The 25,162-nt window shown below is 39.4% G+C and overlaps 1 protein-coding gene across 2 annotated transcripts in view; it reads left to right on the forward strand.

Annotated features, from left to right (window-relative positions):
- The first annotated feature begins 4,675 nt into the window (after positions 1-4,675).
- Positions 4,676-25,162, forward strand: part of LOC128145197 (transient receptor potential cation channel subfamily V member 6-like) — a 29,613-nt gene continuing 9,126 nt past the window's right edge. The window contains exons 1-8 of one of the 2 annotated variants that reach the window (XM_052794964.1): positions 4,676-5,307; positions 15,503-15,600; positions 16,149-16,271; positions 17,213-17,353; positions 17,902-18,000; positions 18,201-18,376; positions 19,235-19,381; positions 24,639-24,851. In XM_052794964.1, coding sequence (XP_052650924.1) covers positions 5,177-5,307; positions 15,503-15,600; positions 16,149-16,271; positions 17,213-17,353; positions 17,902-18,000; positions 18,201-18,376; positions 19,235-19,381; positions 24,639-24,851 — 1,128 coding nt within the window. In that variant the 5' untranslated portion in view covers positions 4,676-5,176. Of the gene's footprint in view, positions 5,308-14,117; positions 14,457-15,502; positions 15,601-16,148; positions 16,272-17,212; positions 17,354-17,901; positions 18,001-18,200; positions 18,377-19,234; positions 19,382-24,638; positions 24,852-25,162 lie in introns of those variants that run through there. The other variant, XM_052794963.1, reaches the window with a different exon arrangement.

Raw genomic sequence — 25,162 nt, forward strand, 5'->3', positions numbered from 1 at the left:
GTGATATGAAACTGTACATAATACTGTGCATTTGCATGCAAACATCCATGACTTTGTTTTCCTATGCTACACAAGTAAGATACTATAACCTGAACTTCTGGAAATTTCACAGTCTAACAGGATTCCCTAACATATCTGTAATACATCAAGCAGTTGTTGGCTAGTCATTATTAGAACCTTCTCAGATGGAAGATTATCCATTATACACATGGAGAAACTACATCACAACTTACTGCTGACATGGTGAGTTCTTGAGTTTCTGTTCTGCGTTCTGTTTGTACTCAGAAACTGTTATTTTTCATTGTTTTTTCCTGTACTTCTGCTTCTCTCATTCTTTTATCTCACAACTCACATCTTTAGAGATTTTATTAGGTGCTGCGATTTCAGACAAGAATTGCAGTACAATCAGAAATGTACAGGGGCGATGTTGAAAGACTGAAGTCTGGTTGTAGGCTGCACTTCCACTCTTGCTCTTAAGATGGTAGCCTAAACTTGGGTATGCATTCATGCACTTTGTTTTTGCTGTTGCTGAAATGACAATTTCTCTTGTGATTTCTGAATGTGGGAATTTTTTAAGAGCAAATTTTTATTAGAGGTAAGGTGAAAGATTTTTGTGAATTGGAGCAAAAAATAGAAAATGTCATTTTATTTTTAAGATTTAAGCATACATGGGAATCAGAAAGAATATATGGAACAAGACAGGGAGAAATATGCAATGGAAGAATAAGAGCTTCTGAAATGGCCTGGCAGCCTGTGGCTCTGATGCTGTCCCTGAGACAGTAAAACAGGCAAATCTTTGAGCTGAAATTTGTCCAAGCAGAAGGGTTGGGGCAATACTTACCTCTGACATAAACAACCTGGACTGGCTATAGGCTAGCCAAGACAATTTGGCTACTCAGTGGCTGTACAATGCTCTGAAGATGTGTTAAGCATCAAATTATGCTACTTTATTTGTCTACCAGATGCTTAACAGGGATTTGGGGGGAAAATTTGGAAGGCAAATGTAGAAGACACTTTCAATTCATCATAACAAATAAGTTGACTTCCCTTTCTTTCTTTTCTCTTCAAAAGCCACTTTGTGTAAGTTTTCCTGATACCATTCATTACATAAGCACATTCTGTGCTTAACAGAAACCTTTAAAATCTTTTCAGAAGATAAAAATGGGGACTTTTATCACGTGTAGCTAATATTGTTTCTCCTTTAGGTTCAACAGGCTTCCTTACTTTTACAATGCCTTTTATCTTCCCCATTTCCTGCTAATCACAGTTCACATTCTTGTGGACTTTGTGAAAGACTAGGATTACACTTATATCTTCATAATAACTTTAAGATATCACCCAGGTCTTACAATTTTACCACCTCTAAAGAAACTGTAAGAGAAAAACAGAGAAAGAGAAAAAGAATATGCACTCCCATCCTGATTTGTCACCAGATAAGCACATTGGATTCAATCCTACATACCTTCAGCACTCAAAATTTCCAGGAAGGTTAACAGGAGTTTTGTGAGAACATGGAATGTAAGGGTCAGAGCCATTCAGAAGGAAAGGAATCCATGCCATGTACTGTGCAAATTATGTCTGTCTCTACATTAGCACTGAAATTACTTTTATAATAGGCCAGGTAATATCCATTTTGATTTATGTTTGAAAGAAAGAAGGAACTGAAGAAGTGGTTGGGGTGAAGAGAAAATTGGAGACTATGTAGAAAATTTTCCTGTAGCCGCCTTCTATGATTTTTCTGTAATAATTTTTCCTTTTCAGGTATGTTGCTGGAAAAGGCTAATTTAAATTCCAGGGTCACCAAAATTCCAGGGTCACCAAAAGTCAGTTCATTCATACCCAGCTATTCAGATTTATGTTTTTTTTTTTTAATCTAGGCTGACCTAAAAGAAATGCAATGCACTACAAAAAAGTGTAGTGTCTCTGGCAAGATCACAATCCACAGTGGCAAAGGTTGTACCCTTGTTACCTTGTATTTGTAGCAGGTATGTGAAAATAGGAATTTCTTGGTTGTTGCTGAAGTATTTCCACATACTGGCTTATTTATACAGCGGAGCACATCCTAACTGTATCATATGCAATATTGATAGATCCCCTAGAACCATGAGGTGACTGAACTGCACAGAACTAACATCATCCTATCATTGCCAGTCTGCTCCTGATTTTGAGTCGTAGACACTGTGGTGTGAGGAACACATTTGGCCAGGTTGTGCTTTGTATTTCTTCATGCTTACATTGCTACTCGTGGCCTATGGACATAGAAGGGAAACTGTGCATAAGGAGATTTTGACATCAGCTGTCATATTTGTTACGTAGGGCCAAGCTGGAATCAAGAGATTCCAGGAATCAGGTCAGTCAGAATCAGCCCGAGTCAGAAACAAGAGAAGTCAAGACACACACCAGGAAAGGGCATCACTGGCAGCCAGGATAAAGACCCTATTCGCAGTAGGACCCTAGAACAAGGAACAGGTAGAGCTAGAAGAATGTCAGGAGCTAAAGTCAGGCCTTGAGAATGAGGGCTAGGAGCCAGAGTCACAGTATGACTCGTGAGCTGTGGAAAGGGATACAAAGAGCTAAAAGCAGGTATAAGGTATGTGGGAAACCACATACACCAAAACTGTACAGACTTACAATCCACCCCTCAACTACTAGGCTTTATCAGGTCCTTAGTTTTTGAAAAACTATTTATAGCCTCCTGCTAGACTGCAAGCCCAGCAGTGCTTAAGAGGTATGACCATGATCTGCTAAAGAGACTTTGGTCCATGCAATATTCTTACATATTTCATCCATCTTTCATCTCTATTCTATTACCTTTGAAAATTACCTCTATCATGAATTACAAGAAAACACTCTTTTGCAGTATTAAGATTTTATATCCATACAGATGGGCAAAGGAAAACTATTGAGTCAGATTTACTGCAATCTGAAGCTACAATAAGAGCTGGAACGAGCCCCCCACAAGAATGTAGGGAGTCCACCTGAGATACTGGTTTACAGTTGTTTGAACTGCCCTGGCTGCTGCAGCTCTTGCCTTCATGGCTGGCTGCGAACTCTCTCCTCAACCTGCTGTCTGGCTGTTACTGACTTCTTGTACCTCAGCGCTGCTGCCTGGGTGGCAGTAGCACTGCTGCCCAGAAGAGAGAGGAATGTGTCACTGCTTGCTTGTCCTGCTGATACCAGTCTTCTAGGGCTTTTAGTCCTTGGAGAGGCAGCAGAAAGTATTCTCTGCTTGGGAGAACAGCCCAGGAAAATAGAGATTGTGTTTGTCTGTCATAGGCACTTAACACTTCAGTGTCCAAATATCTTTTTCAACTTTGAGTGGACTTGCTTCCCCCTCTCAGGAATGTTAGGAGGGATACATTATTGATATTGTTAAAAACCCTTCACACTTTGCTCATAACATCTGGCTGGTGTTACACTCTAACCTCTCAATGTAGCAAGTAATGAATTTTTCCCATTGTGACAGTTTAACTTGACACTTCCTCCTAGAATGGGACAATTCAGTGAATCTTGCATTTTAGGATACGATTCCTCAAGTTTGCCTTAAAGCATTGTTTTTTCTGTGTGGCAATTTACGTTTTTATAGGATAGGATACATCATGAGTTTACAGAAGTTTGGATGTGAATCTTGGTTTGGTAAGTCTAAGCAACCTCTAAATAAACCAGGAGTTTCAAAGAGATGACTCAGCCCCATTGCTTTACACGCTTTTCTCCCTTACACACTGATTCTGCCTAGGTCCAGACATCCTGAACAGAATCCTTTTCTGCTACAGCGGGAGTAAGAAGGAAGGGACATTTCTGTTGATTTGAGATGCAAGAATATTAGGACAAGTCTTTAGGGGAAGAAGATTAGAAACTAGGAGCTTTGCTTTTCCTTTTCTTTTCTCTTTTCTTTTCTTTTCTTTTCTTTTCTTTTCTTTTCTTTTCTTTTCTTTTCTTTTCTTTTCTTTTCTTTTCTTTTCTTTCCTTTCCTTTCCTTTCCTTTCCTTTCCTTTCCTTTCCTTTCCTTTCCTTTCCTTTCCTTTCCTTTTCTCTTTTCTTTTCTTTTCTTTTCTTTTCTTTTCTTTTCTTTTCTTTTCTTTTCTTTTCTCTTTTCTTTTCTTTTCTTTTCTTTTCTTTTCTTTTCTTTTCTTTTCTCTTTTCTTTTCTTTTCTTTTCTTTTCTTTTCTTTTCTTTTCTTTTCTTTTCTTTTCTTTTCTTTTCTTTTCTTTTCTTTTCTTTTCTTTTCTTTTCTTTTCTTTTCTTTTCTTCTCCCACATAGCTCCCAGCTTCTTCACAAGAAGAAGGATGTTTCCTTTCTTTATTTTGATATTTTGTCTACTGCTTTGCAGACACCCCCCACATGACCTTGATGATGTCTTTCTACACCAAAACCTAGTTTTTGTTAAATAGAAATGTTCATCTCTTTCCTAAATAAGCTTTTCTGGAAGAAATGTGAAGAAATGTGAAGAAACAATGAGAGATTGTAGAACATTAAAGGAAAATGAAATATGCAAAGTTTAGACATTAATCTACAGAAAGTCTTCTTCTAACTTGTGAAGTAAAGTGATTTTGGTTGACGTAGAGAAGGTGGAGTCTATAATGATAATTTCTTTAATGGGATTTGCAGATAGTTGGAGTGGGAGGTGTGTCCTCCTCTATACTACCTTCCCAGAGCGCAGTGTCTTTTAGGGCACGTTCCCACATGTTCACTCACCTAAAAGGTGTTTTGCCTGACTTGTTCAGCTGTCTATTTCAAAATTGCTTACATGTTGCTTTCCAGAGGAATTCAGAGATACATACGAAGGATGATTACTTCTAAATTCTAGACGTCAGGAATGAAATACTAGAAGCTTAGAACATTGATGCTGTATGAATTCTTCAGTGCTGTATAGGGTCTTTGTGAGGGGTAAGCTGCTGGCGAGCTACTTCTAAATCAGACACACCTTTGGGTTGGGCTATTTTGGAAACTAAGTACTCGATGAGGCTCAAGGTATGGTCTGCTAGGGACAAGTGATTTTATTTTGTGTTTTTTACATGTACTTTGATCAGCTGATGCAGCTGACGGACAGTCTCCTCTGTAAGTAACAGACTGGGGGCGGAGGAGTGGTGACCTGTAGTGAGCCTTCCCTGACTTTTTTCAAAGTGGGATTGCTGGCTTTCAGGCAGCTAGGCAAGAGAGAAAAAGGGACGTGCTATGGGGGTACCTTTATTTGGGGATAGCAAGCCCTTCTATTTCCGGATCTGGAATGGACTGAGTCAGAAGTTGCAAGGCAAAAAATCCTGGGATAAACATCTGGATGAAATCTACTTACTCCAGCAGAAAAGGTACAGTGCATTTCAGCCTTCTTGTCTTCCCTTTCTTCTGCTGCTCTCCCCTTGTAGCTGATTCTCACTCTTTTCCCTCAGGCTTTTCTGCCAGTAGATAAACTTTAAACAACCCTGGAGCACTTTTCTCTATCAGATTTCTTCTTTCAAGGTGGAATGCTCCTGGAGTTCCAATCTTATCTGCTTTCACAGGTGGGTTTAGTAGGTCACAATTGAATTACCTTGAGTGCTGGACTTCAGTCACAAATTAATAACGTATACTCTTGTCTTTCCTGCTTCATTGGTAAAGCTCACAAGAAAATGTGTGAGGGACTGTTTTGTTTTTTTTTTTTTAATTAAGGGGGTGTGTGACGTATATGCTGCAGTCAGCTGAAATAATGGCTTTTTTGCAAAGATTCTGCTTTCTGTCTCTCTAAATGTTGCCCTTACTGTGGGATAGAGTGGACTTAATGTTGTTCCACATTCTGGTGGTCAGTCACTTCCTGGGTCGGACTGCTGTTTCTCACCCCCATGGCGCTGGGGTCAACATGTACAGTGACTCCTCTTAGACCTTAACATTATCACAAAGATTGCCTGTGTCTTCACATGTAAATACTGAATCAAGGCTGTTTGTTACTGCTGTGCAGGGTTGCTCCCTCCACACACAGGAATGCAGGAGTATTCACGGAAACCCAGCTGAATCTGTTTTTCATTGTTCCTTGTCATTTCTGCATGCACAAACACTGCAGTACTCAATTAACAAATTGCTTCCAGTCCTTTGTAAAATTTGTTTTTTCTTTCCTCACAAAACTCTGAACATCTCTGGGGACAAAAAGGTGGCTATGTGGGACAAAATCTCTCTCTCTCTCTCTATGTATGTACGTATACACACATATATGTATAGAGATGAGTAGAATAGTACCTTAAGAGAGACAAATGTACATATCTGTCTTTAGGGAAAGAACTTACATATACCATCATCTAACTTCTGACCAAATAACAAAAACCTGTTCTATTTTACTTCAGAGCAGTAGGACTTAAATACACTTAAAATGGGAGGGACAGTGGGAACGATAGTGTCTCCATAGAATGCTGAAGTGTTTACATTTTGGGATGTTCATGAGAAGCATCACAGGTAACTGAGAAATAAGTTCTCGGCAGATTCATCAATAACCAAATGAATGTGTGCAAAAGAAAAGTCTAAATCTATTAATATTTTTATAATTATAACATTATCTTCACATTTTAAAGTCACAGAGATGTGGAAGGGACCTCTGAAGGTCTCTATCTAATCTCCCACTTGAAGCTGGACTATTGCCAGCAATAGATCACATTGCTTTGGCTTTTTCTAGCTCAGTCTTGAAAGCCATCCAGGACAGAGATTCCACCGTATCTTTAGGTACCTGTTACAGTGTTGTAGTAACCTCCTAGAGAAAAACTTTTTTTTCCAAATGTTCAGTCTGAACCTCCAAAATCATCATTTGATGCTGTAGCCCCTTGTTTTCCCATCTGCTGTTAACAAGAAGGGTTTGGTCCCTTCCTTTTTTGTTGCTCCCTTTCACATAGGCTGCTATTAGATTCCTGTTCAACCTTCTGTTTGCTTGACAATTCTCATTAGTCATCTGCTACAGGCCCATGAACACCTTGTGTTGCTACAGATTAGGGAAAACAGAAAAACTGTTAGGCATATAAACCCTTCTTCATAAACTCTCTTAGATCGCTATAGTGCAACCCCAGTGGTCCCCAAAACTAACGTTTCTCGGTTTCTTTATAGAACTGTGTAACAACACATGTAGTGCATATGATATCATTATCTGTGAAATCAGGGTTGCATGGGGACACAACTGTTCCCTTCCACTTTAGGTCTATATGTTTCCCACAGCTTTCAACTAACATAAATTCGCCTTCTGCTATTTGGTCAGAAATTATGTGGTGCCAACATGTGGATACTCTTTTCCTGAAGAGGAACAGGACCATTTCTCCCGCTTATTGTCCTACTCTTTCCTTTCCTTTCTTGTCCCCAGAGATGCTTAGAGTTTGAGGAGAAAGAAAATTAACATTTTGCAGAGGACTGGAATCAGTTTTATTGCTTTCATATTCTTAATTATGTACAGATAGAAAAACACAAGAGGAAAACCTTCTGTGGTGACTTGTATATGAGAGCTACTCTTATAAAATCTTTGCTTTTGTGGAAAAACTGTTGTAAGCCAAAAGGGCTTTTACTTGATCCCGTCATTTTTGTTGTGTGGAATTGCAGTGTTGTGGCTTCAGCTTGAATTCTTCTTAGTGTTAATGGTGGTGGAATACATACGGTAATGAGTAGCAATTAAATTCTGCTATTATCTTATTGAAAGCCAGTGGTAACTATATTACTATTTAACTAGTATGCTGTGACTGCACACAGGAAGTCTGCAAGAGAAGAACAATGCTTTTTCCTGTCCTACAGCTGGTGATGATAATATCTGAAAGCTAACTGTTTTGGTAGTTCTCACCTTCACCAGAATTGCTGTTCATACTCTTTCTTCATGTGCAATAGTTCTTTGAGTCTTATTGGCAGTTGATCTCAGCATTATCTACAGTGAGGGATTTCTTTGGCTTAATCCTGCACTGTATAACATTTCCCAAAGGGCCATCTAAGTTCAGGAAATGTGATACAATCTCCTAATGTTAAAAAGGACTTTGAGTTTATTTTGCCTTACTCTGCTGGTTTCTTTCTATTCAAGACTCTCCTTCTTAAACAGCCTGTGGAGTCCCAGGGACAGTGGTCACATCTCATATGTCCTTTCTAGAACTATCTTTGGAAGTAAACTCTGGGATCTACATACATTGGAGCATACGAACATAAAAATCCAACATAGTTCATAATCATGGGGAACAAAGAGATAAATACTTATGAAAATTCAGGCCTGATAGAGGTGAAGAGGAATCACATGCCTGTCACAGTCTAATAGATCTTCCAGAAATTATGAAAGCCATTGCTTGATTTATTTTTTTTAGTCCGGATTTCAGTGTAAGAGGTTCTAAGGAGATGTGAACAAAATCTCCCTAGCATGTAATTTTAGAAATTCCACTGTATGAGATTTGCACTGTTCATAAGAAATAACTAAAAAATAAATCAGAAAGCAGCGCAAGTGAGTACATGGATCCAGGACAATTATGTAATATTTTCCTTTCTGCTATTTCCTGCCTCTATAACTTTGATTGATAAATAATCTATCTTCTGTGTGTCTCTTCTCTTTCACAGCTGCTGCTTAGGGATTAGTGGTATCACCTGGCCTTTGTGGGATGCTTTGAGGCTTAATTATTCTAATGACAATAAAATATTTAACTTGTGTGGTACATTTTAAAAAAAACCCTAAACACAAAACAAAGCGTTTTTACACACTAATTAACTATAGAAATCTGTGCTATGAGAAATAATGCATTAGAGGTGCTTGGGACAATTTGCATAACTTGCAGAGAGCTATGGTCATTCCAAACATGTTGCAATAAAAACTTTATATCCCCTTTAGTTTCCAAATTTTTTTGTGGCTTTTTAGTCTCACAGACATGTTAGTGAAGTGCTTTGCTTATACTGAAAACAAATCTTTCTCAAGCTGGTGGTGAATGAGAGATGTTACCATAGTTTTGCTGTTCATTTGTCTAAACAACATTACTGAGTTTTCAGTGCACAAATTAATGTAGGACTGTCCTGTCTTAAAATCCACAATGCCTGTCAGTATTAATTGGTTCCTTTGCTCCCAAAGGTGACAGTGAAATAAAGATGCCAGCTCCCATTTCCACCACTTCATTTGTAATATGTTTCAATAACAGTGCTTCTGAGTAGTCAAGATGCAAAGAACATCCTGTTGGAAACTATGCTGCTGCATGTAAAATAAAGTTAAAGGCATCACTGGTAGCATTTCTGGTCTTTCCTTATGCTGTTACACCTTCATCCTAATGGAAGTTTTGAGTCTAACAATGGAAAACAAGCCTCCTTAATTTCACAAGTGCAAAGGTCCTCCAGAACTGACATTTCCCCAACAATGCATGTACACACATCTGACCTCAGTGCCTGAGACATAGCTTAGGCTCATAGATTTAGGAAGCTATTTGCCACCTTAAACTTGGCTATAGGTTTCCTTGTGAAAAAGTAAACATGAAATCTGTGCTCTGAGAAAAAAACACCTCAAATTAAAAAGTTGTTCCAGAACACTAATTAGACAGAGGGCGAGGAACACAACCTAGAATAAATCTGCAAGAAAAGCCCTATTGGAGAGAGTTGGAAGTTTTGATGCAGGATGAGGTTATGCTTCAGAGAACAAATTTGTTTTATGAATAACTCAGTGATAATAAAGAATAACATCTGCTGAAGTGTTAATCCAGTTCTAGCATGAGATTATTTTTAGGATGGTCTCAGATGCAGAATTAAGAACAGGAGATTAATGCAAGGAGATTGCCCTGCTGGAAGTGACTGAGCAAGATTTCTATTGCTTAGTGTGGTAGATAGCTAAATATCTGAATGGATAAGGCTTCCCTGGTTTTTGTCTGGTATCATCGGCAATTAGTAACCTGTTTAATTTATTTCCAGAGAAGTTCTGTTTACTGTAAGCTGAAGGGCCTTTGACATACATGCACAAGAGGTTCCAGTTAATTTGCTGAGTCTTGCTGTCAATGCTGAAGAAATTTGTTGGCCCTGTTGATTGTCCAAGCCCCTGTTATCTGTCTCCTTTTCACTTTGCGCTATTACTTCCTAACTCATTCTTTAGCATCTTGTTAGATGATTGCATTGATCCTCTTTCTGGCTGGTTAGCTTCCTCTGAGCACTCCTCTACTGTCCTGCAGTCTTGCATACGTTTACATAAACATACTAGGAGAAGGAATGGAGAATCTCCTTTGGCAATTTCCGGATGAAGTATTGAGCATGGATATTCTGAGCACCAAAACAGGGAAAGAAAAGAAAGCTGAAATAATACCCTGCTGATGAATTTATAGCTCAGTTAGAAAGAATTGCTTTAGAACCTCAGTAACTGACATAGTTATGGGGATAAAGCATGACACTAGCAGATGCCAAACTTAAACGAGAGAAAACAATAGGAAAATTCCATACAGTGAATGACTCAAGTAGTAGAATCTGAGAAGGGAAGGAAAGAAGAGAAAGAGATGCTCCTTTGCACCTCTGCTGAGCTCAGTCTTGAAAAAGAAGCTTCAGATTGGTTGCTGTCCAGACAGTTCATATATTTAACATATTTCCTTGTTTTAAAAGAATAAACCTATAAATCCAAATTCTTCTTTTTATAAAAGAGTTAAGACTTATGGACTTGTCCTTGCATTCTTTATCTCTTCATAAGTGTAATGAGCAGGATGCACTCCAAAAGAAGTGCTTAAGAAGCTGTAAATCCATAAGGGTACATATTACCAGCAGAAAGTGCTTGTGAAATCCTTAACCTTGTTTAAAACTATTTTACGTGACTCCCTCAGTCAGAATCTGACCTACATTCTATCTTCTCTTTGTTTCACAATGGATTTTCAGGTGTTCTTGATTTTGTCCTCACCTATATTGAAAAACAGCTTCCTGAGCATATCATTGAATCATCTGTTAAGAAAACTGACTGATAGTAATGCATGATCAAGGCTTTCTAAGTGCCTCAACACAGCTACATTCCTTAGCTCAGTAAGAAGACCCAGGAGCACTTCCAGGTGGATACTGTTGTGGTTTTCATTGTCTGTCAAACTACTGGTTAGCCATGTAGCTATGCTTATCCTAAACTGATCCTATAAGGCAACATCAGTACTGCCTAGTGCTACAGACCTAACTTAGCTGGCTAAATTAAGAGCTTAGTGTCCCTTGACTCCATAGCTGATGAAGAGATTGATTTAGAACAGGATCTTAACTTAGATGTGCTGAATTGTCTTCTCAGAGTGTCTAAACAGGTCTCTGCTGAATCATTTTCTGAAAGCCACCCTCTCCACACAATGGTACTTTATGGAAACTAAGCATCTACTGTAGGCAGCTCTGTTAAGAGACTAAGTTACAGATTTTACCTGCTGCTGCCTTGACAGACAGAAACTAGAGTTGTAAAATGTGAAATTCATGCTGTGTTTGATGGGCCAGGAAGAAATCAAAATGTTTTGAAGGTTCTAGATTCAGGTGACTTTGTTTTATTTTTTATATTAGTGAATTTGGCTCACCTAGTACTTGACATTTATATGCTCAGCACATTGCTGTAATGTATTAAAAATGAGTTGATAATTATAATGGTATGTTTTAAATGAGAGTAAAATGTTTCCCCAATTATGGGACAGAAAATTAAATGAGAGTAAAAGCATATAGTATAAACATGTAAGTCACAGACCTTTCAGGCATCAGAGGCAGCATGCCATGACATTTGCCAACACGTCTGGGATCTTCACCAGCTTGCTGTTTGGCCTGGGATCTCTGATTCTTTAAGGCCAGTTGGACGTTCCTACAATAAGTAGAAAGGTTTGACAATTTTGCCCTAAATTTCTGAAAGCTGAGTATAGTAGTTATTAGGTATCTCCCTCTTAGCAGGCTTGTAATTTAATTAGTTGTTTACAAGGGCTTTAGAGAATTTTGTGAGAAAGGTATTGTGTTTGTTTCCTCCCACATGGTCTCTTGCCCAATCCTTCCTCCTCTCTGAGGTCATTTGAGGGATAAAGGCCTACCCAGTAAAGCATCAACATATTAATTGTAGCATTGTTTGTACTATTGACACCCCACCTCCTTCCCACTTCCTGCCTCTGAAACTTAACATTGTCCAGGAACAGAGTCCTTCTCAGCCAAAATAATGGCAGAGGTGGCAAGCTTGCTTCACTGAAACTGAATCTTACAACTTTTGCTCAGAGTGCCTCTCTATTTTATTCCTATTTGTCTGATCCTAGATGCAATGTTCTCATCAAATCATCTTGTAATTAGCAACTAACGCAATTGAGGCATGAGTAAGCTAAAGAAGGAATACTTCTCAAAGCAGCAAGGCTAAGAGTTTGAAGGACACATAAAAATATCTCAGAATGGCTCCCTGGTTTGTTCAGCATGGTTCTTTACATTCCAAATGTTTTTATTTCTCCTCTGTTCTTCAGCGTTTTTCTAGTCTAGTTTCTAGTAACTTAGATAATGGGGTGCTGCTGGTGATGGGAAATGCTCCTTTTATGGAATGATAAATGTAATGTTCAGTTATGCTTTTATTACTTGTAGCCCATGCCCATTAATTTACACTTATTCAAATGATTCCTATTTATCTGTGTAATTCTGATACTTCTCTTTGTTTTGCTTTATCCCCCAAGTTCTCTCAAGTGTGTCAGTATTTTCTGCTACAAAGGTGTGCAGAACTTGCACATTTCAGGTGGATTAAATCCAGAGATAATGGCATATTGAATAAATTTTTTTTTTGGTTCAAGGTTCTATTGTTCATAAAAGAATAATTTAAAGCAATAAATACATATCTCTATAAGCCACAGAATCTATGTTGCCTGTTTTCCTACAGTTTTATTGTTAAATTATCCTATACCTAATAAGCACAAGTTCTGAGAAAACATTTTGTGCAATGGGCCATTTATATTCTCTCTCTTTCTCTGATGTGGGTTTTCTTCTGGCTTATAATAGAGTTATATTAATAATGTATTCCAACATCAGTGTTATCACTTAGTGCAAAACACCTATTGCTTTATATAGTATTTGCCCTATAAACTGTATCCCGAAAATCTTGTAACTAAATAATACCAGAATACAAAGAAGAAATCTGGGACATCACAAGGAAAAAGCATTGAATATATCTCCAGGTATATAGTTTGACTAATGTATTTGTCCCACATGCTTTTTTTTTGTGTGTGTGTGTGTGCGAGACTAACATACAGTCTATTGGCAGCTGTTAGATTGTAGTAAAAGGACAGACTGGGGCTGGTAGGAAAATGAGGGCTGATGTTCTCCTTTTTCATATCAGCTTGAATTTGTCATTGTTCTACTGTGTTCCTTAGAGTTATTCCACATCACACATTACAGCTTGACCTGAGCCATGCTAGATAATTAAGAACAAATTAAACATCTGTACTACAAGAAAGCAGAGGTGAGATAAAAGCACAACATTTGTATCTGAACAGAGATCTAAAACTGAATTTATCCTATTTGGAGAGAGGAATCTCCTTCTATTTTATACTGAAAATTCATGAGATGTAGGCTGTTTCTTTGGGTTTGAGGGTTTTTCTTCCCCTTAAATCTTTAGCTCCTGAACTTGGGCTACTTTGAATTCTTTATTTGTATAAAAACAAAAATAAAAAAACCCTACCCCAAACCACTTTTCATGAACTAAAAGATAAATCTGAAAATGTTCAAGGATAACAGAAATATTTACCCCAAATTAGTAGATTTTGTTCTATACTTTGTGATTTTTGGGTGGCCAACTCATTATTTTGAACGTTGGCAAAGCTCATTTGGATGCTGAGCAAACAGGCATTACAGGTAACTCTCTGCACCCTCCCTTCAGGTACTTATACACATTGATAAGAACCCCGCCCGAGCCTTCTCTTCTCCAGGCTAGACAGTCCCAGTTCTCTCAGCCTTTCTTCATATGAGAGATGCTCTAGTCCTATAAACATCTGTTTTGGGTTTGTGTGGCGCGGGGTTTTTTTTGGTAGCGGGGAGGGGGCCGCAGGGCCGGCTCCTGTCAGAAGCTGCTCGAAGCTTCCCCCGCCTCCCGGCCGGACCCGCCTCTGGCCCAGGCCGAGCCCCTCAGTGACAGTGGTAACACCTGTGGGAGAGCAGATTTAAGAAGGGAACCTGCAGCGAGTCGGGGGACTGGAATGTGAGAGGAACTTGTCTGTGGATACCGAGGTCAGTGAAGGAGGAGGAGGAGCGGGGAGGAGGGGATGCCCCCGCAGCCCGTGGTGAGGCGGCAGGCTGTCCCCCCCAGCCCATGGAGGGGAGCGGGGGAGCGGATGTCCCCCAAAATGGCCGCGACTCCCGCGCTGGAGCAGTCTGTGACCGAAGGACTGCACCCTGTGGAAGGGACCCACGCTGGAGCAGTTTGTGAGGAACTGCAGCCCGCGGAAAGGACTCACGTTGGAGAAGTTGGTGAAGGGCTGTCTCCCGCGGGAGGGAGGGACCCCACGGCGGAGCAGGGGCCGAGCGCGGAGTCCTCCTCCCCCTGAGGAGGAAGGAGCGGCAGAGACAAGGGGTGAGGAACCGACCCCAGCCCCCGTCCCCTGCTCCCCTGCGCCGCCGGGGGGGGGAGGTGGAGAGAACCGGGAGTGGAGTTGAGGCGGGAAGGAGGGAGGGCTGCGGGGAAGCTGTTCTCAGGTTGGGTTTTACTTCCCAGTATCCTTGTTTTGATTTGATTGGTAGCAAGTTAAATTGATTTTGTTTCTTCCCAAGTTGAGCCTGTCTTTTGCCCGTGACCATATGTGAGGAGTGATCCCTCCCTGTCCGTGTCTCGACCCATGAGTCTGCCGTTATATTTTCTCCTCATCCCACCGTGTCCAGGGTGGGGGGGCAGTGAGCGAGCGGCTGCGTGGTGCTTTGTTACCGGCTGGGCTGAAACTACGAATCCGTCTTTGTGGCCCTTTGCTGAACTCTCTCCAGTAGCTCCATATGTCTTTTGTACTGAGGATCCTAGAACTGGACACAGACTCTAGCTATGGCTTTACCAGAGCTGAGTAGATGGGGAGGATCACCTCCCTTGACCTGCTGTTTGCATGAAAGGACCTTGCTGTAGTGAAGTTTGGTGACTGTACTTGTAAATTCTTCATCAGCCCCAAAGGATGTACTGAAATAACCCAGAGCCTCATGGCATACTCAAAGGCACTCTTCAACTCTAAGTGAACCATTCAGTCTGGAACTTGTTTGATGGATGGCATGCTCTTTCCCAGTACAGGCATACATTTCTGTTCTCAACAATTTCCTCAATTTTCTCAGCATCAGAGAAAAAAAATAGTATAGCTAAGCTTTCAAATTTTTCCTCATAAACTTATATGATGAGGAACTACATTTCAGAGCTCTTTCTTTTAATTATACCATAGGAAGCGTTACTACAACACAGGGGGAATTCTTGTTTGTACTTTTCCATCCATTATGGGAGTAATTCAGATGGTAGGTGTGCCTTACTGATTTTTCAGTGAAAGTGTTGAAGATACATACTGTCTCAAGCAAAGGCCATGCTAGCTCTGGAGAGAGGCACCATGTGTTTAACTGTGTTCCTTATCAGCTGCTTTTTCTTGACTACAGGATCTGGGAATCCCCACTCCTCCAGGCTGCCAAAGAGAACAACCTCCCAGCCATTAGGAAGCTTCTCACTGATGGAACATGTGATATTTATCAGAGAGGTAACTTTATTATTTGTGACAGATGGTTTTCTGTGGAAGGCAAGAGTCTGCTACAACGAGAAGAGTAGTATGTTTGTTAGTTTGCTAAAACATTTGCATTAGCAGACTCAAACTACTTAACTCTGTGTCAGCAGCTTTGCAACAAAGTGAGTTTTCTGACTTGGACAGCTCATCAAACCCTAAGGGAATGGTGATGATCAGAGGTTTACAGCTTGTATGGGCCCATTTTTCTAGGGGGACTGAGGGAGGTGGTTTACTGTGAAAGGTGATCAGTGGAAGGGCTGTGTGTTGATTCACTCCATGCCTGAGTCTGCTGTCACTTACAAGCACCTGAAGTCTCTGTTCAGCTTTCAGATTTTGATGGAGTGAAGGACAGAGACTATGCAGTTATGTGGCTGTTACCATGTCATATGATGAGATGGCACCTGGCAGTACTTAAGGGGGGACCTAGCACTCCTGTAATTCTCTACCCCAATAAATCCATTTCTGCTTTTGTCCCATGTAGTTGAATGTCTAGATGACTCACATGCTTCTCCTACTGTTTCTAGGTGCAGTGGGGGAGACCGCCCTTCACGTAGCTGCCTTGTATGATAACATGGAGGTGGCAGTGACTCTGATGGAAGCAGCTCCTGAGCTTGTCAATGAGAGGATGACATCAGAACTCTATGAAGGTAACGACTCATGGAATGAGGATGGGCAGGATTCTCTGCAGGGGGAGAGAGGAAGTACTACCTGTACATTTAGGAAAGTGGCTTATACTGTTCCTGGTTCAATATATTGCTAAACTGTTACATAGCAAAACCAACACATAAATGGCTCCTGACAATTTGTGGAAGGTGGAATTATATTAAACCCAAGTACACACATGTGCAAACATGCAGATGCGTGATTGATAAACCCTTAACCACAGGTGGGCCTGTTCGCTGTAGTGGGATTGCAAAGATATGTACAGTTTCCTTTCTGGCATACTCATGTGTAACAAAGGGGTAACCTACCTGATCTCCTCTGAAAGGAGAAAAAATTAGTTCTTTGGCTGACAAAGAATAGGGATTGAAAACAAATGTGGCCACCGCTTTTGAGTCTAGACTCTGAGCCAGGTTTTTAAAGAATGGTTCTGACTGACTACACAGGAATACCAGACAGAATCTTGAAACCACTAAAATCATAATGATGGGGTTTTAAAAATTTTATTACCTAGTTTGAAGGATTAGAGCAAGTCGTCTTTGGGAGCTTTGTCTTGACCTGATCTTTGTGTCCCATGAAGGAAAGCATAGTCAGTCACACAGCTTTCAGCATGCTTCCTGGAAGAGTGTGGCATATCTTGGTTTCTCCCAGAAAAAATCCAGAAAGTGCATCCTGTTGGATTTTTTGGCAGGTTGTAAAGTCAGTTTTCATGAATTCATAAGAAGATTTATGTAGAATGGGACCTCTGGAAAATAAGTAGTCCAACCCTCTGCACACAACAGGGATAACTTCAAAGATAAATCACATAGCAACTATGATGCAGTCCCAAAAAACTTTGATGTACCATGACTGAAATGTGAACTGCAGGCTACCGATCAGCCTGAAGTTGCTTTCTTGGAAGGCAAGGTTTTATTTCTTTGTCTCACAGGGCAGACAGCTCTCCACATTGCAGCTGTGAACCAGAACATCACTTTGGTGAAGGCTTTACTCAAGAGAGGGGCCAATGCCTGCACAGCACAGGCCACTGGGCACTTCTTCAGGCGCAGCTCCCAGAACCTTCTCTATTTTGGTACAGTCTTGTCTTCTCCCCTTGCTGCTATGGGAGGGAACCAGCAGAGTGATGAGGGAATATAAGGGAGGCTTGCTTTAGTATCCATCTAAACCGGATAAACAGAGGCTTATCTCTAAGTGTCTCTAGGTGTCATCAGTCACACACCTTTTAGCAGACAGTAGGATACATCTGAGTATGTAAATACTACATAAATGTATAAATCATATACATTTTATATATCTGCATGTATGCTAAAGAATATACATTGCATAAAAATTATAATTTACTTCTTCCTAGCAGCATATACTGCAACTTACTTGTCAACCTCCTTATTTAGATAATATCCCAAAAAGAATACTTCTTCCTTTTAGTGTTGTGTGGGGCAGGCCTTTTTCTTCCTTTCTGAGTAGGATGAGGAGTGGGGCAGGAAATTTACAGGTTACCTGAAGTAACTCTTCCTTTCATATCTCTGGCTTCATAGCATAGATAGCTTTCCCTCAGCATGCTTCAACCTCTCCTGCCTACTGGGGTCTTAATGTTGTTTCTCCCCATTCCTTTCTTTGCAGGAGAACATGTTTTATCATTTGCTGCCTGTGTGGGAAATGAGGAAATTGTACAGTTGCTCATTGAAAATGGAGCTGACATTAGAGCTCAAGATTATCTGGGTATGTGCTGTGCGGCCTAGTGAATTGCATATGGTGGATCTGGATGCTTTAAATCAGACTGTCATCTGTGCATGCACATATTTTTCTCTCATTACAAACAGCTGTGGGATGTGAGGAAAATGAAAGCCATTAGTCAATTGCCAGTCTTTGCACAGGGCTGGGCTATTCCACCTACTTTATCTGGTCTGCTTCCTTCATAGGTAACACTGTTCTTCACATCCTGGTTCTTCAACCTAATAAGACGTTTGCCTGCCACATGTACAGCCTGATACTTTCCTATGACAGGAACAAAGAGGGACCAGGTTCACTTGAGTTGATTCCTAACAATGAGGGGCTTACTCCATTCAAACTGGCTGGAGTTGAGGGCAATACTGTGGTGAGTTTGTGTGACACAGTTGCCTCCATATAGAAGAGAAATGGAGAACTTGAAATAACATCATGCAGACCAAGGGAGTTTGTGTATATTCTTAGTGGGTAGAAGATACATAACAAGTCTTTTTTTTTTTTTTTAATAAGTCTCATGTAGGACCAGAAAACCCTTTATAAGAAATTTCTTTATCCTAATGAAAGAAACAAGTGCTTAAAGAATAGATCTTTTGACCCATTTTTTTAAGTATTTTGAGTTAAACAGGTATTAACAGAAAGATCCACCCCCAGTAATTTTTTTGAAAGTCTGCCTGAAATTATTTGTCTTTGATGTCTAGATTTCATTACCTTAAGTGTGACACATGGGAAACTTCCTCAGGTATCCACAGACAGTTATTCATAGACAAGAACTCAATATTTAATGTAAACTCTCATCCTCCCCCTTAACAAAAAGGCAAAGGTGGTTAGTGTTTCTTCTGTAGATCCACAAAAGACAGGATCATTTCCCTTGCCACACCTCTTTCCTGATAACTTTTAGAAGAGTATAAAAGGATTTTTTTCTAATTAACTTATTCCATATGAAATCTGTTGTCAAAATGTATAACTGTGTCAAATAACTTCAGGAGTTTGATTAGAATTTGAGTAAAAATCACTCATCCCTTACCTCAAGCATGAGCTAATAATCAAATGGGAATCAGAAAAAGTTCTTCCACTTCTTAACCTGCTGTAATTGTCCCTGAGAGATATGAGAACCACAACAAGGAAAATACATTGTAATTAAGGGTTTTTAACAACTTTATTTGTTCTCATTGCAAATACACTATATACTGGAAAGCTTGTGATATCCTTGACCCCCTTTTCTCCTCAGATGTTTCAACACCTTATGCAGAAGCGGAAGCACAATCTCTGGTCCTTTGGCCCCTTGACCACTGTGCTCTATGATCTCACAGAGATTGACTCCTGGGCTGAAGATCAGTCCTTCCTTGAGCTCATTGTCTCAAGCAAGAAGAGAGAGGTACTGTGAGCACCACATGCTTTCTATATGCAGACCATGGTGATTATAAAAAGAATGATGAGTTTGAAGGTTCAAGCTCTTTTATATTATGCATAGAGCAAGGACTTTGTACTGTGTGCTGCAGGGAATATGTGAAATGTAGCAGCTTACTAATGTTTGGGCTACATCTGATGCTTTATATACAGTTTCTTCTGAGGTGTGAAACTTGCAGATGACTGAAAGAATTTAATATGAGCAAGCTACAGGAAATGACATTGTGTGATTCAGTAAAGGGTTGTCTCTCTTTCACCAGGCTCAAAGATATCAGTAACAAGTACCTCTAGAGTAGCTCTAGCAAGTAGCTTTCTATAACTGATACTGATTAACTCCCACAATGTCCCTGTGAGACACAGCAATGTTCAGAAATACTAAACTGGAGTGCATTTTAAAACCACTCATTATTTCCTTTACTTAATGATATTGCTTGTCCAGGTTATGACTCAAAGCGGGTGAATTATCTCTGCTGTAGGCTCAAAAACTTATAAAGGGATCACTGAGATAAAAATAGCAGAGTGTAATGGCAACCATAGGCAGATCTCCTTAAGACTTTAAAGGTACAGTACCCTATCAGTTGTAATCACCTTAAATAATCCTAATAGGACAGGAAATGAATCAGCAGACACTTTAATTACCACAATTCTACCCATCCTGTATTATTTCCATCTATCAAAATTTTAGTCAAACTTCTCTAACAGAAGTTTTAGCTACTGGAGAGCTTTGCACAGTGTGGAGGAAGTCTATGAAACTCTCATTTGCTTTTATTTAAAATCCTCTAAATTTCTGTGTGGTGGTACATATGGGAATTCAAGGGAAAGCAGTCTACGTCAAAAAATAGAACACCCTTAGAAGTTGTCCAGAAGACTAAACCATAATTTTAAAGAAAGCAGAATATTGTGGCTCTTATCCCAAAACATGTAGTGCATGCAGATCTAAGATTCCTAATTTCAGAAGGCAAGATGTCCCCAAATACCATGAGATATTATGATTTTTATTTTCTAGAATGCTCTTAAATATGAACAATTGCAATTTTTGCATGCATAACTAGTAGTTCTTTTTTGCATTTGATATATGTTTGGCCCAAAATGTTTGCTGTCTCCTCCAGAAGAATGCTATGTGGTCACCCTATCCTATCATACCCTCCCAGTCCAGTATTGGACCAGAGGAGCATCTTTAGGCTCCAATCAGAAGCAGGTTCCTCTTGTGTTAAGGGGAATACATGCACAAGTAGGTACTGAGATATATTTTCTGACCCTTAAGTGGATGAAAAGTGGAAAAAATAGAAGGGAACTAAACTACAGGAAGATTATAGTAAGCTTCAAGCTTACATCATCCTTTTGCAAATGAAATTTACTCTCCTGTGCAAAGAATTCTAGGATACTGACTTCTGCAGAAAACAGAACACCTCAGGCTATCTAGCTAGGTTCATTACCTCTCACTGAGTTTTGATCCTTTAGGATATTTCTTAGGCCATTCAAGAGTTCTGTTAGAGTCATGTCCATTTGCTGAAACATATGTATTCCTTGCACTTTGTGCAATCTGTCTTTGGCTGACAGAGGAAGCACGGCAATGTAGCAAGAGAAGGAAAACATCTAGAGTGCAGTAAGAAGTTTTCCTTTAAAGTAACCCACTTATGCCAATTTGACTTACTTCTCCTTCTTTATTTCAGTGGTCCCCTAAATATTACAATAGGAAGTAGGTCTAGAAGCATTTAATAAAGTTTGTGGGTCAAATTCATAAGCAAGGTGTAAAGTATACCCAGTTTGTCCTACTTATGCTCTAAGTGTCAGTCTTCTAGCAGAAGGTGAAGGCTTGATATAGATGACAAGTACTAGTCTCTTCTGGAAAAATGTTCCAATTTTCTTATCCTAAATATTCTGATACAAAAGACTTGTATTGCTGTACTAACAAGAATATTCTGTCATCCTCAGTCCTATGTTCCTACAAACAACAAAAACATTTCAAAGATTTATCAGATAAATTTTAGTTGTTAGTTTTCTGTTTTACCCTCAAGATGTCATCAGAACTGAGGGTAATTTCCAATCAATTATATATATGCCTTTGTTTCCCTTTTACAGAAAAGGCCTTGTTGACATTTTGGCGCTTGGTTGGCAGCCTCAGAAAGGATTCTTGGAAAAGTAGCTTATTGCTCACATGAACCCTGCATAAGTTCTGTGAGAATAGCCAAATAAATTCTTCCCTTTTTCATAGGTAGAGAAACTGCAAATGAAATAATACTGACTGTCTTAAAGTAGCTGAATCTAACTGCCTTTGACTATCTCTGGAGTAGATCAAGCCCCTTGACCTACAAAGCAAACTTTGATCCTTCATAAACATACCAGCCCTAGTCCTGTTTCTGGACTGAGTATTTACATATTCTACTTACATCAATAGAAATTACACTTCCACATAGGGAAGACAGATGAGGGACTACAGGCTCACTTTTCAACTGTAGGAAACCAGTGCAATTACAGCTTCAATTCAGCTATACTGATTTCTTCCAAATTGGGAATGGACCCAAAACAGTTATAATGAGATAACAGAAAAACACAAAAAGACTCCGTGCTGATTTTCTGGGCTTGCAGGTGCCAGTAAACAAAGTATCTTTGTTTTACTTTCATTTTAACAGAATATGGCTTATAACTGAATGAAAAAGAAAATTTGTTTTGAAAATACTTTAAGGTGATCCATTTGATTCCAAAGTAGAGATCTAGCTCTTCAACTACCACAGATCTTGGAGGCCATGATAACCTGAGTCAGTATCATCCATCTACTTTGAAAATAACATTTGTCACTTCTGTGGAACATACTTCCTCACAGTGGCACTCTATGTATTTTATGACCAGTAGGGAATCACAGGCCAAATTTTTCAAAAGAACTCAGTATGAAAAGACCCCAATATTCTGTCTTAGATCTTATTCATATCAGCATAGTGCTCTTGTCACTATGTTGTTGAATACATCCCAATAGTGCACTACATACTAAAATTAACATCTTTCCCATGTGTTTCATTCTTTCCTCACAGACTAGTTTACTAAGCAGAGCATCTAGTTTTGGGTGGGCTTGAGAGTGATTACTTTTTTACACACAATATTGTGTGTTCACATTGGAGAAATTAAGCTAAAGAAGTGCACTTGGCCTAGACTCATCCCATCTCATTTTTTTCTCCAACTGAGGTGTCTAAGGAATACAGATTCCCTACATTTTACATGTGGATGATAGAGAAATGCAAGTAACTAAGTATCTCCAGAGAGCAGTTTAGATCTTAGGTGAGCTGAATGGCAATCTGTGGGACCCTATTGCCTACAAGGAGAAAAATCTTGGGATAACCACATCACTAATGAAGATACCTCCTTTAGGTGCCTAAAGTTATGTGATGGGGTTACTGGTAGTAGTGATACTCTAAGGACATAGATGAGGCAAAGTTTGTAGGAAGAAGTAATGACATTTATTAGACATTTCATGTAGTTGCAATTTCATCTTGTTCTGGGAAAACAATTAAAAAAAGCAGAGTGACATTGATCTTTCCAAGTTTTATAGTTGTCATCCCAGCAGCAAATCAAGAGATTCACTCAGAGGCATAGATGAGCAATGTTCAACAGAGGAAAAGATGTTGAATTTTTTTTTTCCCATAACATCTCTCTGTATTTTCTGTCCCCTTTATATGCATGTGTGCAAATCAACCAGATCAACCATGAGGGCACTTAAGAAAATTTCTGTATTCTTCCTGTTAGTTTTTGAAATGGAATTGTATGATAGGAGAGGATTCTTCCCTCCAGTGCTCATAACTCTTCTGTTCTTAATTTTTATAGACCCTCTTTGTCACTTCTAAAACTATGGTCTCAACTTTTTTGATGAAGCTTTCTTTTTGTATAGAATTCCTCAGCTACTCAGTATGTATGGATATATGCAGATCTCTGACAGAAACACAACCCCAAGGCATGCAGCAGCACTATTTTTCATGCGTGCAAGATGCTCACTGAAGCTTCTGTTTATTCCTGAAAATGTCTGTGGTCGTCTAGGTATATTTGAGCTGCACCACTCAGATTCTAAAAAGAAGGGCCAAAACATTGAATATGATATAAATAATCTAAAGGAAGTAAGTTGAAAGAGCCTGGTTTTTTTCATAGTATGTCTCACTGGGGGTATAGTGCAGGTTTTATCATCATAGCTTAATGGCAAAAACTCTTGAAAATCCGGTCCATTAACAGGCTGCATTTAGACAGAAATTAAGGAACTTTGGAAATTTTTCCAAAGTCCTCTTAGTTGCCTGCTAAATCAAGGTAATATCAGTGTCAGTTTTTCAAAGAGAGCTAATCATCTAAAGGACCTTTTGATACGTTTCCTACAGATGAAGAGTTCTACAAAAGCTACCAAAGTTGATAGAAATAGCTGTTGAAACCAATGTTAATTTACATGTATAAATGCAGAACTCCAATTTGGAGAAAAAAAATCTAAGTGAATTTTGCAAGGTTGCACAGAAACTTTTTTCTGTAGCTGAAAATAGAATCCAAATTATCTTATTTTCAATTCTGTGTTCTAATAATGTATATTTTGCACAGAGGAGAGTATCTGTTTGCTGCAGAGTGCGCTGTGCTGTCTTGCTTAACAGAAAATATTCTTCAAAATTCATTCCAGTTACAGTAAAAGGCAATTCATGAGTAGAAGTAGTTTTGTACGTGTTTGAATCCCTAGAGTTCACAGGATAAATAAACTTTGACGCTGTAAAGTTAGCCCAACTTTAATACGTATATATCTTATACTCTGCATATAGCCTTGTAAAAGATAATGGGATCTTTCATAAAGGATGGTATCAAATGCTATTTTAAATAGTATTTTTTATTTTCTGTAACACATCCTCATATATTAGCATTCATGGATCTAGGTCATAGGTTTATCTCAAGTGCTTATACGTGTCCAGGCCTACACAGACAACAAACTTATTCCAGTATCTAACACGCTTTTCTTGCGCTTCTCACTGGTACTCAAAAGCTGTTCTCTGCAGGATATGTGTTTTACTGTTTTTTTCCAAAGCTCTTTACTGGCAAACTAAGCAAATCCGAACCCACTTGAGCATTCCATTTTTGCAAAATAAATTCAGCTTCCAAATGCTCAATAGAGTAGGTGAGAATAGTATGTTGATGTTCTCCCAGGAAACAGTGTGAATGTTTTTAAACAAATGCCCTTATGGCAATTAATTCCTCCTTTCTATCTTTCTCAGGCACGCCAGATCTTGGACCTAACACCTGTGAAGGAGCTGGTGAGCCTGAAGTGGAATATGTATGGCCGTCCCTATTTCTGTTTCCTGGCTTTATTCTATATACTCTACATGGTCTGCTTCACTATGTGCTGTGTCTACCGACCTCTGAAACCCCGAACAGGCAACAAAACAAGCAGCAGAGACAATACAATCTATGTCCAGAAAATGCTGCAGGTACTGTGTCTATAGGAGTCAGAGCCTCATAGGCAGCATTGGGCAATTCTCATCTAACCTACTTAACTGGAAAGTCCAAGTATTTCCCAGTTCCCAGCTACTGTAGCTGTCCTCCTCTCTTTCTGCCAGCTGACCTTTGTCAATGAGGAACATGGGGTATGCTCTGTTCTCAGCTGCTGGGGCTGAGCTGGTTCCTGTGGCCTTGTCAGGCCTAGTCATGTTTATTACATTAACAGTGGGCCTTCTTTTCCCCCATCCTCTTTTTTAATTTCTTTTCACTCCCTTTAAAATTTAATTTTAATTTCCATTCA

The sequence above is a fragment of the Harpia harpyja genome, chromosome 8, assembly GCF_026419915.1.
Source record: "Harpia harpyja isolate bHarHar1 chromosome 8, bHarHar1 primary haplotype, whole genome shotgun sequence".
Taxonomy (NCBI): Eukaryota; Metazoa; Chordata; class Aves; order Accipitriformes; family Accipitridae; genus Harpia; species Harpia harpyja.